This window comes from Misgurnus anguillicaudatus, chromosome 6, assembly GCF_027580225.2.
Source record: "Misgurnus anguillicaudatus chromosome 6, ASM2758022v2, whole genome shotgun sequence".
NCBI lineage: Eukaryota > Metazoa > Chordata > Actinopteri > Cypriniformes > Cobitidae > Misgurnus > Misgurnus anguillicaudatus.
Genome location: NC_073342.2, coordinates 6,610,368 through 6,627,499, shown reverse-complemented (window position 1 = coordinate 6,627,499; position 17,132 = coordinate 6,610,368). Strand labels below are relative to the sequence as shown.

At 37.1% G+C, this 17,132-nt stretch overlaps 1 protein-coding gene across 1 annotated transcript; it reads right to left on the bottom strand.

Annotated features, from left to right (window-relative positions):
* Window positions 1–249: 249 nt before the first annotated feature.
* LOC129433276 (uncharacterized) lies at window positions 250–9,594 on the bottom strand. The gene is made up of 5 exons (XM_073868410.1): window positions 8,866–9,594; window positions 7,912–8,088; window positions 2,489–2,710; window positions 1,982–2,195; window positions 250–1,647 (listed from the first exon to the last, which is right to left on the bottom strand). The coding sequence occupies exons 1-5, from the start codon at window positions 9,346–9,348 to the stop codon at window positions 1,469–1,471; spliced, it is 1,275 nt and encodes a 424-aa protein (XP_073724511.1). The 5' UTR covers window positions 9,349–9,594; the 3' UTR covers window positions 250–1,468.
* Between the last annotated feature and the right edge of the window lie 7,538 nt (window positions 9,595–17,132).

Sequence of the window (17,132 nt, the reverse complement as noted above, 5' to 3'; positions counted from 1 at the left end):
GTAAAAGACATTATTAGAGTCATTTAAATTCTGTTTTTAAATAAATTATTCACAATTTACATCATAAATGTCTTAATAAAGAAGCTGTCAACTTGTAAATTATTGAGATTACTAAGCACATGAACTTTATCAGCACCACCAGAGGGCATTTTTTTTATATGATCTATTTTATATATAACTAAATAAAACTGGGACTTACAAAAATAAGTTGCGAGTCAGATTATTTATTTTTGTGAAAAAAATATATTAAGTAATCAGACATATCCATTTATTAGGTAATCAATCAATTTTAACCCAAGATTGAAATCATACACTGTAAAAAAAAATACTTTGCTGCTTTAAAAATTTTTGTTCAATTAACTCAGATTTACAAGTCATGTCCACAGAAATGAGTTGTCACAATTTATAAAATATAGTTGAGAAAAGTCAACTCGCCTGTAGTTATAACAACTCATCTCTAGTCAAGATAAATAATAGTGAGTTGAAATGACTTGTAGATCTGAGTTGATTCAACAACAAAAAAATTTAAGGCAGCAAAGTATTTTTACAGTGTATGGGTGCTTATATTTTCACCAGACATATTTATTTATTTATTTTTCATTCATCTTTTTTATTGTGATGCAGTCTGTATTTGTGAGGTTTATTGAAAGATTATATTTGGTGTCACAATAAGCATTATAAAAAATAAATAGCAATAATGTCCACAAACACTGAGGTTTTTCAGAGATGATTAAAGTGAACAAAATTGATCAGACATACTAAGTTGACACAGGCAACTATTATTAAAAAAATGCCAATGCTAAAAATTATATTTGTCATCCGGTTAAACATGTATTTTATGAGATTGTCTTAAAGGTGCCGTGTGTAAATTTTAGCAGCATCCAGTGGTGAGGTTGCGAATTGCAACCAACGGCTCAGCCCACTGCTCACTCCTTGTTTTGAAACGCATAGAGAAGCTATGGTAGCCGCCACTGGAAAAACATGTAATTGACAGAGATAACTTAGTAAAAAAAAATTTGTCCTTTAAGGGCTTCTGTAGAAACATGACAGCACAAAATGGCGACTTCCACGTAAGGGGACCCTCGGTGTATGTAGATAAAACGTCTCATTCTAAGGTAATGAAAACATAACATTTCATTATTAAAAGGTCTTTATACACCCCTGATCATATAGTTTTGTATACTATTTTGCATTTCTGTCAAGAGATCCTTCTAAAAATTACACACTGCACCTTTAAGGGCCACAAAATAGCAACAATTGCAACAGGCTGGACAATTTTCCCCTTCTTAATTTTTCAGAAAGTTAATCCATCACATTACACTAATAAAGCATTTTAATGCTAATACTGATACTTTTGTTTTTTGGGAATTGCATTTAACACAAACAGATGAGCATTATAAGTACAGTATTATGAACTTCAAGCATGTCACACTAATACACGCAAACACGCACACACACACACACAGTGTCATTCAAACATTGCAGAAGTGAGTCCAGTTTGCCTGAAGGTTTCTGCCACGAGTCGTGAGTGTTGTATTTTGGCTAAAAGTGCCTCAAAGACATCGTTCTGGTCCAGAGCTGTAGCAGTTTTGTAGATGAACATTCCCAGTGATTCCAGTCCTCTCATTCCCAGATTCACTCCACAACCTTACACAACAAAAAAAATTGATATTGTAAACACTGGTTCAAATATTGTTTCCAAATCACTAATTGTAAGCAATTGCGACTTTTATCCAAGGCACTACATGTTTTCAACTTTGATAAACGGATAATTTGTTAAACCTGATAATAATTAAAACATACAATTTCTATACACTATTTCATCTTATTTGGTATGTCTAAAACATACATTTATTTTTTATATGATGTTAATCATCTTGCATTATATAGTAAACAAGTTGCATGTGTATTGTAAATTATGCATGGATTTAAATATATTTAAGTCAAACCAATGAGATTTTTTAATACGAATAAAACTCACCGGTGTCAAAGTTGAGCACTCTTGCAGCTTCTCCTTCCACAGTGACTGCAACATGATCTCCTTCAATATAAGCTGCACTAACACGTCTGTATGATAACATGATCTCAAACAACATACGACTACACTGCATGTGGTGCAGGGTGACATCACTGAGACGAGGCTCGATGTCCGTCTTATATGCATTGAAGGACTGAAGGAAGATGTTCTTCATTATCTAAGTGAAGAAAACTGAAAGTAAACGACATGTATAAAAACATCACATTAAACTATGGGGGTGGTTTCCCAGACAGGGATTATCTTAAGCCTTCATTAATAAGAAAATATAACTAGTTTAAACAAACATGTCGTACTAAAAACATCACCTATGTGTATTTTTAGGCAAAACAAAGGTGTATGTCACAGTTCTGACATTTTAATGGAAGTCTAATCCCTGTCCGAGAAAGCGTTCCTAGATGTTTACATAAGCAAATGAAGGTACAAATGTATGCTGGGATTGAGATGTCTTACAGATGAGTTAGCTGTGTGGCGTAAGAAATGCATCATTTTGGAGTCTGCATCTGATGTACAGGCCAGAGCCATGTATCGGTTCCTGAATGTACCGTAGATTTTTAAGTGGAACCCGGGTTTCACGGCAGACTGTGAGGAGTTGTGTGGATCTTTCACGGTGTTGATACCATACGCTGATAGATCAAAGTATAAACTGTGTGCACGAATCTCTGGTGTGGGAACCTGTAGAGCAAAACAAATTCATGTATTCTTTTATTTTTATAATGAAGCATGACTATTTTGAAACAATAACGTTGTATTTGTTTGTGTACGTGAACTAACAATGAACAATACTTCTACAGCATTTCTATAGACGTTTTCAGCAGTAACAACATAAACAAGCGGCTGTCGTGGTCCTTCCGGTAAACTCAGCTAAGAATAAATAACAACAAAGTTCTTTAAACGTAGTTTATTTATATAGCAAGCAAAAAAACAACACATAGATTACCTAGGAAACAAAAACATTTGTTATTTTCGACGAAGCATTTGTTCAGTCAGTTTAGCAACTAACGTTAGTCAGACCATTAAAAAAACGAAACCGGAAGTAAAGTTCGGATCCAGACGCGTATCGAGTCAGCGCACATGCATCCGATGAAACCGTCTATAGGTTAATTGTTGTTCATGTTAATTTCAGAATTTACTAATACATTTATAAAATTAAAGTTGTAATTAATGCACACTGAAATAACATGAACAAATAGATTTCCATGAACTAATGTTAAAGGGATAGTTCACCCAAAAATGAAAATTCTGTCATCATTTACTCACCCTCATGTTGTTACAAATTTGTAAACATTTCTTTGTTCTGCGGAACACAAAGAGAGATATTTTGAAAAAAGTTTGAAACCAAACAGATCTGGGGCACCACTGACTTCCAGAGGTGGACACTACTTGAGTATTTTAAGTAAATTTTCCAAGCATCTGTGCTTTATCAGAGTGTTTGTCTTGGGAAAAAAATTACTTTACTTTACTACTAAAAAATGTTCACTACATTCTGAAGCATAGAATCATACCGTGTATTCTTTTATATTGCATAATAAAATTATTACATAAAAATTGTGTACTTTTACTTTCTTTAGAAGTACAGGGGTACTTTTTACTTAAGTAAAAGTAAAAAAAAAATACTAGATCTTTAATGTACTTTTAAAAACTTGAAATGATGAAATTTAGTGGAGTAAAAATTATGATAATATGCTTTGAAATGTATGTTTCCCAAAGAAAAATATAAATACTATACTTGTATGTATAAAGTAAAACTACTTAAGTAGTGTCCGACTTCTATAGTATTGTTTTTACTACTGTAAAATTCAAAAGTGTCCCAGCTTGGTAACAAACATTTTTAAAAATATATTTTTTGTGTTCAGCAGAACAAAGAAATTCTTACAAGTTTGTTACAACATGAGTACAACATAAAAGTAATTATATAAATATATATATATATATATAATTTTAAGTTTAACAGCTACAAATTCATAGACTGCTCTTTATAAAAAAATTAATTTAAGAAATGTGAATTTACTCGTGGTAATAAAACCTTTAATAATCACTAACATAAACAGTAGATAAAGATTAAATAAGCATGTGTCCGTTCTTTGCCCAAATTGGTAATCTGTTACTTTAATTAAATAAAGACAGGATATTTGATTGTGGTTATTAAATTTACAACGGGGGCAAACATCCAGCTGGTGGTGATATTTTCAGAAACAATTAAATAAAAAGATCAGAAGCATCAAAACAAAAACCAAGAGAGATCAGTGCTCATGATATGTGTAGACTGTCCAATAAACATTGTTTGTATTTTCTTTGAGCAACATGTAACATGATTTTTTTAAGGGGATACAAAATTGAGAACTGGCGGAAGAGCACTTAGTTTGCAGCAATTCGGGCTCTTCTGCCATACAATATAGTTTCATTTTTTATCCGCTTAAAAAATCACCACTCGTGTAACTACTCATGTAACAGTCTTTAAATAGGGAAACATGGAAGTGTTTGGTGACTTCTAAATTAATCCCTCTTTGGATCCTAAGGAATGAATGAGGCTAGGCTAAATGCTAACACATTCACAACGTGCTGTACAAAGATTAAGTGCACATATTGAATAAAGACAGGTATTTATTAATTTGTTTAAGTTGAAGTAAGAATATAGTAAAATATTGAAAAACGGTGGTGTTTTCCTTTGCAAAAAACAACAACAACCACAGCTTACCCATAAACTGTTTTAAGCTTCTCTTTGGTCCATCATCAAAGATCTCGGCCTTTATTATTATTCATAATGGCTTCATTTTTGCAGCCGTATTCAAAGACTGAATCACAATAACACTCGGTTTGTATTCAAGAACACAAAACAGACATTTCTGAGAAAAACAGCATGCTAAATTAACATTTTATCAAATCACAAATATTATTTAATAGGACTGAACTAATCTGACTTCATTTAGCTCAGTGTGCAAAACTGTGTAAGATTGGGCGGATACAGAGTTCTTTAAGGTGAATGAATGTTGTCTGTTGTCACGATTATACCATACACAGGAGACGAGGACTACAATGTAGTCGTTTTAATAATGTTTAGCAGGTTAAAAACAAGAATATACAAACGAAAACCGACAAAGACAATGGAGTGGATTGTGTCAGAAAGCTTTAAAATGATGCATCGAAAGGACAGGAAGGTATCACGACACATTGGAATCAAATGTTAGATTTACTTCATGTCAACCCGAGATACCTTCTTATAGCAACTTGTCCCACAATTCTATGCACAGAGAATGTGATTGGTCGAGCCTGGTCGAGTTGGAAAAAATAAAATGGTGGACCAGGAAGCAGCTGGAACACAAATTTAGTGTAAATAAAGTTGTATTTTCACTGTTTACACATTGCATGTTTTTATTGCATTTCTAGCAAGAATTTAGTATTGTAGTTTTCAAATATGGGATTAGTTGTCAAAAACGGAATTTTATTATGCTGCCTATAAAGTCTGTCCAAATGTGTTTCCCGGAGCTCCCTTCATGCCTCCAAAGACTCATTGGCCAGCAAGTCATTCACATTTGACTTTGTCGCTGCGTGTCGCTCGTTTCTTTCAAAAGAGGCGTTTCTAAATCTGGTTGTCGTAAACAAATGAGTATCGTCCAATCCAGTAACTGACGAGAGTCGGATGACGTGAACTCCACTGCTTCGTTCTCATTGGTAGTTGCTCCCGAAAGTCGCTCATAATTTGCATAAAGTAAAAAATTTCTCAACTTTGTTGCGCGACTGGACACTCCCCATCCTGTTGGCAATAGTCACTAACCCCCCAGTCACATTAGCTACAAGAGACAGAGACAGAGCGACATGCTACCATTCGTTTTCAATGGGAGTGGCCGTTTGCCAGCGACAAGCGAGGTTGGGCCAAAATAGACAAGAAGGCTATTTTATGCAAATGCTGAACGATGCAACAAAGCGACTGCCAATCGAAGTGAAGGCCCGGCAGGACGTAGGTCTGTGGCAGAGTCGAAGAAACTAATTTAACATGGCGGAAAATGCGTATTTCTGTATCTGAAAAGTTTGGCATTTTACCTCATATATTTTGTTACTTTTATCGAGAAATAAATAATTTTAAATCCAAAAACATCGTTCTTGTAACTTAACAATACCTCTAAAGTGACTTTTGATACCACTTTTAGATACTAGCCAAGGAACGCCCATCAAGTGAGAGCGTGTCGCTCATTTTTGTAGCTAATGTGACCGTAGGGTGACGCTCATGTTGTCGGAAGTCGCCAAGCTTCCATTGTAATCACTGAGATCGCGTCGCTCTGCTAGTCCAGCCCAGTTTCACAAAATTTCATTATATAGTCACATAATTTTTTTTAACTTTTTTCGTGATATTATCACGAATTTCCGCATTTTTTCGTGATCGTATAATGAATTTCTGTTTTCGTGTGATTATCACGTATTGGTTACTCAACTGTTTTGTCCTATTTTCTACCATTGTCGCTTTGGTTTAGGGTTAGATTTACATAAAATGACATCCCTACCCAAACCCTAACGCCAGGCGACATATAAAAAAAATTATAAACCAATACATAAGTGACATTCTAATGCAAGCACCAAATCTAACCCTAAACTGAAGCGACAATGGTTTAAAAATAGGAAAAAGCAGTTTAGTAATCAATAAGTGATAATTACACGAAAACAGGAATTTGTTATACGATCACGGAAAAACGCAGAAATTCGTAATAGCCTAATATCACAAAAAAAGAATCAAAAAATTACGTAACTATATCACGAAACCTTGTGAGACTTGGTTGGCTAGTCACTGCTAGTCTGAATACAGCTTAAGCTTTCTGAAGCAGCCTATATATAGTCCGAATAATAGTGAACAGGTTTTAATAAAAAAAAGATGAGGATGTAGAAAATCTGATGAAGACGTTTATTGTGGTAGCAGTGACAAAGCACATCTGTACTTTGGGTTCAGTGATAAGGATTGAACATCGAACAAAGTCACACTTTATACAGTTACCCAGCCCTAATGCTAATGCGGTATCTCTTTGAAATGTAAGCCAAGAATACCAATGAAAGTGAACACTCTTTGTTCTCATGCTCTTACAGTCACCAAAGGTGTGCTTAATCAAACGGTCAGATTGATCTGATCAGGCTACAGTGATCAGATGATGTTTAAACAGATGTCTTTTATTATCACCATTATCTATGTTGATTCCAGAAGTTTATCTCCGCTTCCCAATAATAAAGAATGAAATAGCACTTAGGTGTCATGCCCATATGGCAGAGATGGGGGTAGGATTGTCTCTATGATAATTAAGCCCTTTTTTTGGGAAATGACCTTTGTTCTATATCTCACAGGAAGTGAAGATGGCTTTGAGGCAGACTGCAAATTCTCACAAGGTGATGACAATGATGAACGATGGATGACGGAGAGCAAAGATTCACAAACTTTCAAGGATTTCAAAGACCCATGGGAACCCTGTTTACATGACGCAACAAACACAAATTTTGAAAACACAAGCAACACACATGACACTCCGAACACACATTTTGAGTTTGCGCCCATCGGATGAGCAGTCACCAGCCGCCACTGGTCAGTAGTAAATTCTTTAAATTCAAACTGTATTACAAAAGCAGGTGGAATTATGAAAATGACCATCATGTCCACATCAATGGGTCCAGGAAGTAATCAGTTGCCTACAATCCGTGTGTTGTTGCAGTCCAAGAAAAGAGATTTACGTTGAAAACGATAACTCGCGCCATTGTTTACTTTGGGATTTGCACCTTTTGCTTATGGTTAACATGTACTACACACTTACACAACAAAGGAAATGTAAAATCATGAATCGGACCATAGTTGCTCTTTAAAAAATAACATATAGTCACGCTTTCCAGTAAGACTAACTCACCTGTCTCTGGTCGAGTCTTTCTATAGTAGCATTGGCCCCATAAGCCCGACATGATTCAACTATGTAATCTGAACTGATGCCCAGTACGGAGCAAGAGTCACCATATGATCCATCAGCGACTATGATCACCCGCGGCCGTTCACCTCTGGGTATCTTCCTCAGGTACTCTTCACTAAACTACAGGATTACAGAAAGATATAGTCAGCGTGTTATAACTTTGGGTTAAGAGTTATCCTAAAGACCATCATGTTTATGATTTGCAGTGTCAAGTTCGTTCTTTGGTTGCCGGGGCATTGCTGTGTGGTTGCTAAGGTGATCTGAGTGTTTGTGAGGGTGATGCCTTGTTGTGGCTAATTTTTCATGTTGCTGTAATGTTGGACAATAAGGATTTGATGTGTTTCCTTGTATGTTTTATTAAACCAGACTGACACTAAATCTATGAACTGAAGCCAGGTTTATTTTGATGGATGCGAGTTTATAGTGTCTGTGTGTGTTGTGTACTTTAGAGATGTGCCTTAAATACACAGAACTGAGTGTACAAGGCCATTCATGTGACAGCACATCACTTAATCACATTATAGATTAACTTAAGTGAAGGACGAAGACAATGTTTTCTGCAAATGGTCAACAGGGTTTTGTTTAGCTTATTTTCTTGTTTTTGACTTAGCTTTAATAACTTTGTAGTCTTTATATTGTGCTATATCAGACTGAGCAAGCAAATGTCTATTTATTTATTTAATATTAACCGTACTGCAAAACATGTTTTGTCAGATAACCTAAAATATGCATAACTACATTTCCTGGTGGTTTGATAATGCTTTCGATCATATAAAATGTGACGTAAAATGTCACCTCATTGTCAAACAATTGCATTGAAAAACAACAACAAATAACAACACGTGGCTCTGACTAATTTACATAAAGACATGCAGAGAAACCATAACGCGCACGAACCTTTGTACCCAAATGAACTTTCACATCAACCCTTTGTTTCTTTTGCTCCAGTATACTCAGCAAATACTCCTGAAACACTCCGATTTTGGTGAAGAAGTGCTCGTTGTGCCAGCAGCCCTCCATGTTGTCAAAATCCACCCCCAGATCGAGAAGGAAGCGGACGCTGCGGGGATCGAGCGCGATCTGCTGGGGTCTGCAGAGCAGCGCGCTCCTGTAGCGCTCATCCAGCACCGTCAGTTTCAGCACCTTGCCGGAGCGAACAGCGACCAGAGCCGCAGTGAGTCCGATCGGACCGGAACCCACCACCAAAACCGAGATCCGAGCCCTCCACTGACGGATCCCGTCCAGACTCACCTTCAAGATTACATAGAGCAGCACTGCGAGTAAAGTACTGAGTGCGGTGTCGTACATCAGCGTCCCGTACTGATCATTCATGCTGTTGTTAAATCCATTCACGCGCCTCTCCACGTTCACCGGCTCCATGTCGTGATTACCGAAGCGAGTGATGAACACGCTTCACGGGCTTTGAACATGTCGAGATGCCACGTTGCATGTGGAGAAGCGAAGTGAGCGGTAAACACGAGCGCAACTCATCTAAACACGGCAAGAACCTCGCGATCTTTGAGGCTTTATAAAGAAATCTGAATTATGTAAAGAATTGCTAGATGCGTCATTTTGTCCATATGTATGGACTTTGAACTGCTCTCTCTCTCTCTCTCTCTCTCTCTCTCTCTCTCTCTCTCTCTCTCTCTCTCTCTCTCTCTCTCTCTCCACGGCATAATCCTTATTTATAATGCTTATCAAGGGCAGGGCAAGTTTACAAGTTTATCACTGTGTATCTCGCGGGGATGGTGGTAATATTTTGTTTAGTTACACTCTTAAAATTAAAGGTGCTTCACAATGCCAGACAAGGTCATTTATGATGTAAATACTCTTTCTGTTTCACAAAAGATTAAAAAACATGAAATAAATCGTTATTTTTTTACAGATTACATGTAACGTGATTACGTAAGGATACAAAAAAACTACTGACTGTAATCCGTTACAATTACGTAAAATAAAACATATGAATCAGATTACAGTTACATTCTGTAAAAAATGGGAATACTTTCAGATTACAAAGGTTTACACTGATTTTCAAGCACTACTTGACTGGACAGTAATGTGACCAGATTTTTCAAATAAAAACCGGGGACATGTCCAAGTTCAATAGTTAAAGGTGCAGTGTGTAAATTTTAGTGGCATCTAGTGGTGAGGTTTCAAATTGCACCTAACGGCTCAGTCCACGGCTCATCCCACGCTTTTGAAACGCATAAAGAAGCTACGCTAGCCACCATAGGACAAACACGTCATCATCAGAGACAACTTGGTAAACCAAGTTTGTCTGTTAAGGGCTTCTGTAGAAACTTCCATGTATGGGACCTTCTGTGTATATAGATAAAAACGGCTCATTTTAAGGTAATAAAAACATAACGGTTCATTGTAAAAGGTCTTTATACACCACTGATAATATAGTTATGTATATTATATTGCATTTCTGTCAAGGGATTCTTCTAAAAGTGACACATTGCACCTTTAAAATATCAATGAAATCTTATTTCTTATCACCTATAAATAAAAAAAGAGGACAAAACCTTTTTGAATGTTTTCGTCTTTTTATTGTTGTTGGGTTACTAATTCAATGAATTTTTGTAAATCACTTTTTTTTCTTTTTTACAATGCACCGATAAGACATTAAGTAATTTAAGTGTCATTAAAGTTACGTCTAAGTTACTACTTCAGCTGATTTCATAGCATTGTAAATGCGGAACAGAAGGAATAATGCATGATGTAAACACATTTACACAAAACAAAATGCTCAGTACGTTGTGATCAGTTCACTACTAACAGTTCATGTTGGAAGACACAGCCTCGACCCATCTTCAATGCTTTAACTGAGGAAAGGAGGTTGTTCCCCAAAATCTGGCAATACATGGCCCGGTCCTCTCCTTAATACAGTGCAGTCGCCCTCCTGTCCCATGTGCAGAAAACCACCCCCAAAGCATGATGCTACCACCCCCATGCTTCACAGTAGGGATGGTGTTCTTGGGATGGTACTCATCATTCTTCTTCCTCCAAACACGTTTAGTGGAATTATGACCAAAAAGTTCTATTTTGGTCTCATCATGGGACTTTCTCCCATGACTCCTCTGGATCATCCAAAGGGTCATTGGCAAACTCAAGACGGGCCTGGACATGTGCTGGTTTAAGCAGGGGAACCTTTCATGCCATGCATGATTTCAAACCATGATGACTTAGTGTATTACCAACAGTGACCTTGGAAATGGTGATCCCAGCTCTTTTCAGGTCATTGACCAGCTCTTCCCTTGTAGTTCTGGGCTGATTTCTCACCGTTCTTCGGATCATTGAGACCCCACAAGGTGAGATTTTGCATGGAGCCCCAGTCCGAGGGAGATTGACAGTCATGTTTAGCTTCTTCCATTTTCCAATGATTGCTTAAACAGTGGACCTTTTCGCTGCTTGGCGATTTCCTCACAGCCCTTTCCAGTGAAGATTAACGTTGCTTTCATCTGTGTGCATCTGACCAACAATTAAACCTGACATCAACTGTACCATAAGTTGTGCTAAAACAGCTACTGCGCATGCGCACATGTTGCCAAAAGCACCTCGCAGCGCAGCCCCCCCCCCACACACACACAGAATCGTCAGTCTTTATCGATTGTTGATTGGTTCTTTCAAAGAATGGGACTAAAAGGCAGGACCTGAGTTGCTACAGCGGCCATAAGCATTGCATTGTCACCTATTCATAGTAATAGGAATGCTCAATCTTGTTTTGTCCAACATCTTCGGTTCCACCTGAAGGTTTTATTTCCTCTTAGTTACTGTTGCTATGGGTTCAGGGTTAAGTGTTTCTGTGAGCTGCATTGAGTCAGCAAGCAGTGAATAATCTTTCTGAATGAATTGAACAGTGGAGAGAGGCCACAGCATTTTCTTTGTTTGACCGAGAAAAAAATGACAGAATTTTAATTGATAAGTAACAGATACAGAGCGACTATAGAAATGCATGAATACATTTCTGACTGCAGATCAGTAATCATCACACAACTAAATATATCTTATAACTGTAGTACTAATGCAATACCAAGACAGAGACTTAAGCCTGGATTTCACAGACAGGGTCACATGTGTGCGAGAGTACTTTTGTAATTGTCAAGGTTATCTAAACTAGCAATAATTAAATGCCAGCATCAATGATTATAACTTCTTCATGGGCACCTGGCAACCCGAATGAATCATTCAGAGTAAATCCAGGTGTTCATTTAGTGCAGTCGAGCAGAAGGAGGCTGATAACAGGCAGCAGGATGATGAGGAGACGACCAGATGACATTTGCCATGTCTCTTAGCAACACCATATTACTTCTGTTATATGTCTGTGAGTTACTCACGCAGTGACAAGTGTGCATAAACATCAGAAATAATCAAGCTTGTTGCTATTATAAAGAAAACTGATTGGTTAGTATTTTTCTTTAGTTAGCAATTGATGCCTGTTCTCTTATTATGACTATTTAATCAGCACATATCATTCTAAAGATATATGTTTGTATTTGTAATCTTTCATCAGAGTAATCATCAGTAATGTCGTTTGGTGGCTGATTTTTTTTTGCACATATAAGATTAAGGTCTGAACTTACTATAACCATTATTTTTAGAGGATTTAAAAATATTTCCTGTAGAATTATTTACATTTTTTAGATGATCAAAAATTATCATTACCGCAACATGATATTACATTAAATATATGCATTTACAAACTCATGTTTCAGAAATGAGAACTAAAAAGTTGTCCATGTACTGTGACAAAAAAATGTCAACTTTTATCTGAGAGAAAAAATAAGAACTGCTTACCTGGTAGCCATCTTGAGTGTCACAGTCAATTATGTCCCTTCCAACAATTTTTTGTTGAATATTAGTTCCTTGAGGGCTTAAACAATGATTGAAAATTGTTGCGGAGGATGAGAAAATTGGCTTTGGACACATTTATATTCCTAATTATTGTCTCTACATTTACCAATGATCACCAAATACTACATGTTTCTTTACTGTAAATGTTTATAGTATAACATACACAGAAGCTTTTTATTTTTTTTATTTTTTAATTATAAATATTTCCACGTCAAAGAACCCAAATCCAGTCATGGACAAGTTGCGGTAATGAAAATTTTCCCCTTAAATGTGGAAAAAACAACAAAATTGGTTTGTATGATGTCATTTGAAATCATGTGCGAAATAGTAAAGAGATGTTTATAACTGTATGCTTCTTATTTTGATACTCTTACTTTGTATTTACTTTCATGACACCTCATAAGTCTAATTTTGCAAGAATCACGCGCCTGTGTTGCTTAGAGATTCAGTTTTTTATGTAATTTTATTAAAGGTTCACAGTCACTGTACGCATATAGGTTTGATATTTTCATTCAGTTCTTTCATGTTAAGCATTTTATATGACTCAGCATCACCCTGTTAGTCATGACTACAGGTCACATCTAATGGCTTTCTATTTTATCCACACCATTGTGGCAAGGTCTCATTAAAGAATAAGACATAGTGTACCACTAACGCAAGTCTACTGAACATAACAAAATATCATAAAAAAGGACCATATGGCACACTTTGTATATATGTCATGTAACTTGTCCTTTCTAAGAACTGAGCTCTGTTGCAAATTCTAGTGAGGTGTCTTTTAATTGTTTTTCTATGGCGGACAAGACAGATATCTCTGATGCCATTATGCAAAGATTGAATGCTGTTTACTGTCTAATAAATGTTTTGACACTGTTCATCCAAAAATGACAATTCTGTCATCATTTACTCACTCTCATGTTGATACAAACTTGTATACATTTCTTTGTTCTGATGACCACGGAGGAAGATATTTTGAGGAATGTTTGTAATCAAACCAATTATGAGCCCCAGTGACTTCCATGGTATTCTTTTTTCCTACTATGGAGGTAAATGGGGTTATGTGACATACAAAATGTCTTTATGTATTCCCTGTGCGCAAATTAACCCTAGGTTACCAGTGAGGTGGATTGAGTTAACTCTTATCAGGTGTTTTGGAACAAACATGATCAGGGTAAGCAGGTTTTAGGTTAATCAACTGAAAGTTCAGAGTTTCGCTGATGGTAAATTAACCCCGCTTGGAATACACCCAAGGTCTTAAGTTGACTCCAGTAAAAATGATGAACCCAAGTGCATTTATCAGAGTGAATTTAAGAAACAGAAGTCACCCTCTGGTGGTTAGTAGAGGTAACTTCATCAGTTGAGGAGTAAATTAATAGAACTGTCCACCGGTTTCATAGACAAGGCTTTAGATATGGTGGCCAAGAAGTACAAAACAACGAATTAAAACCACAAATGGAAATTGGAATTTTATTTGGTTTTCTCCTTTGTTGTTTTGTTTCCTGATTGACCCCTGGTGGTTCTCAAAGTAATTGCAAGGGCTTCGTAAGTTGATGGAAAATACATTTAAATCATAAAATGGAAATAAATAATTTTTAAATAATTAAAAACACTTACTAACAATACATATATTTATATATTTATTTTATATATTTATTATACCTATTCAAGGAGATGTGTGTGTGCGTGTGTTTGTCTGACCCCCACCACAGCCCTCCTTTTGGAACAGATGTCTGTCCTTCCTTTCATCTCTCGTCTGTTTTTACGTGTATGCGAACGCACGTGCATGATCGAACGCACTAGCCTTCAGAGGCAATTCTAGAGTCTGTGGGGCCCTAAGCAAATAGGGGGCACTTCCGACCAGTTTTCATCACCATTATGTTAGGCTATAAATAATCTGACACCAATGAAAAATGTATGAAATAAAACCAAACACATAAACATGAAAAACCTTGTTATTTTGTAAAAAATTAATAAATAAAAGATAATAAAATAAAAAATGAATAAAATACAGTAAATTACTTTAAAAACCCAATATAAACTTTGTACAAAATAAAAATTATAGTGAGTGTAATGAAATACCCACAGTAGGCAATTCCTTATAAGCCCCTTTTATGCAACTGCTTTTAGAAATGTAAATTGAATTCTTCGATCTTCTTCTCACTACCAGATAGATAGCTCCTCTTCATTTTCCTGCAGCTTTAGCCTACTGAACGATACAATGTCACCCATTCGCTCATTTTTTTAACTAACGAAGATATCCACTTGGATTTTGACTGGGCAAAGCCAATGTCAATCAACATTCCATCCAATCGGAATTTTAATATGCAGTATATACGTTGGCACTTGATATTCGCCTGTTGCTATTTGGGTGTAGCTGGCCATCTGAGAATCAATGTGTTCATGAAAAGATTTTTCTCACAAGTAAATGTGTTCATCATATCGATAACATCAATAGGTATCATATTACTTTACTACGATAAGACAACATCTCTTATAATCACTATAACTGTGTTTGTGTTAAATTCATCCGTGTTGACCAGGGAGCTATCATTATCTACTATCTTCTAGCTTTGTTGCTAAGTTATGCAAAACATGATAAGAATGGCATTCACCGTGAGACACACGCATTTCAGTGAGGGTGTGAACTGATTGAAATGTGTGTGTCTCACAGCGAATGTGTGAGACTGGAGAGCCCTGCGTTTGAACACAGCATACATGTACAGATGTATTGTTTGTACAACAGGACAGGAGCACGTGCTGAGAGTCTTGGGGGCCCCCTAGCGGCTCGGGGCTCCAAGTAGTTGCCTGCCTTGCCTTTTGACCAGGTGCGCCTCTGCTAGCCTTGCAAAGTGTCTGCATCCGAAAGCTCTAAAATGTTGCCTTTGGAGGCAGCATTCCAATGCAGGAAGGCATCAAGGCACGATCGAATCCAATGTTAGGTTTACTTCATGTCATCTTGTCCCACAATTCTATGCATGGGCGTGTGCAGGGAATGTGATTGGTCGAGCCTGGTCGAGTTTGAAAAAATAAATCTCATGAGGCAGCAGGGCAACATGTCAGTTCCATAAGATTTCGGACGGAGCCATAGTGTGTGTTTAGTGTGCGTTAAGGGCACTGCACTTTGTCCGTTTCAAAACATGGGACAGTCTCGACTTCCTTCTTGTCCGAAATGACGCACTTGATGTGGACTTTCTGTCACATGGCCTTAAATTGCGCATGCTTCTGTCATTTTTACGCTTCAAAGTGTGCTCATCACCTCCCCACTTTGTACCCTTGATGCACTGCTGCAGATGCCACACACTTTGGCCCAGTCCCAAATGGCACACTTCAGACTTGTGGACTTCCTTAGAGTCTACACTTTGATGACATCATGTAGTGCAGGCCTTAGGGACCCTTTACGCAAGTCCACCAGGGTGCACCGGAGTCATATTTTGGGACAGACTCGAGCGTCCTGCCGGAAATAGGAAGATAAGTTGCCATTTAGTGTGAACTCCTCCCATCTGTCGTCTGATTGCTCTTTCACAAGGAATTCTGGGTTGGTAAAGTGCATGAAGCCTGCAGCAGTGCGGGCTTGGCCAAAGACAGCATCAAGGGTGCAAAGGGGGTGCTGATGAGCACACTTCAAAGCATAAAAATGACAGATGGGACACGGACTCATAGACTAAGCGAGCATGCGCAATTTAAGGCCATGAGATTGAAAGTCCACATGAAGTGTGCCATTTGGGTCAGGGCCTTACCAACCCAGAAGTCCTCGCAAAAGAGCAATCAGACAATGGATTGAAGGAATTCACACTTTAGGGTTGACAGTGACACCACGCCTCACCTAGGTTCTGATTAAAGCATACATGTCCCGACATGTTCTTGAGGTGATTTATGATCACACCTCTGCTTCTCAGCCAGGAAGCCGGAACCCACAGGGGGGCCTCAACAGATTTCCAAGGGAGCCTTAAAGCCTTGAAGTGAAAAGGTTGAGAACCACTGCTCTAAAATTTTATTATCTTTGTATTTGCATCTGGTTGAGAAAAACATTAGCTTCCTGTTATCATAATGAAAAATACTATCTCACCATCCCACCCACAAACACATACCAAAATGTTTGAAAAAGAAAGCATTTGGTAATCTCAACAAAAGAAGTTACAGACAGACATCCTATCACACCCCTCCACCATCATATATCAATACAGACAATTTTTTCACCACACTTTTCCTTGTATGCTACATATATAAAATATAGGCCTACGTTATTTTAATTATTAAATAATTTGTTTCTCTATATTTGTTGTTGTTATTATTAAAAGACAAAG

Coding starts and splice junctions, on each gene's coding strand:
- LOC129433276 (XM_073868410.1), bottom strand. CDS start 9,348: ATGGAGCCGGTGAACGTGGAGAGGCGCGTGAATGGATTTAACAACAGC. Junction 8,089..8,865: donor AAGTTCATTTGGGTACAAAG/GTTCGTGCGCGT, acceptor GTAATCCTGTAG/TTTAGTGAAGAGTACCTGAG. Junction 2,196..2,488: donor GCCACACAGCTAACTCATCT/GTAAGACATCTC, acceptor TTCTTCACTTAG/ATAATGAAGAACATCTTCCT.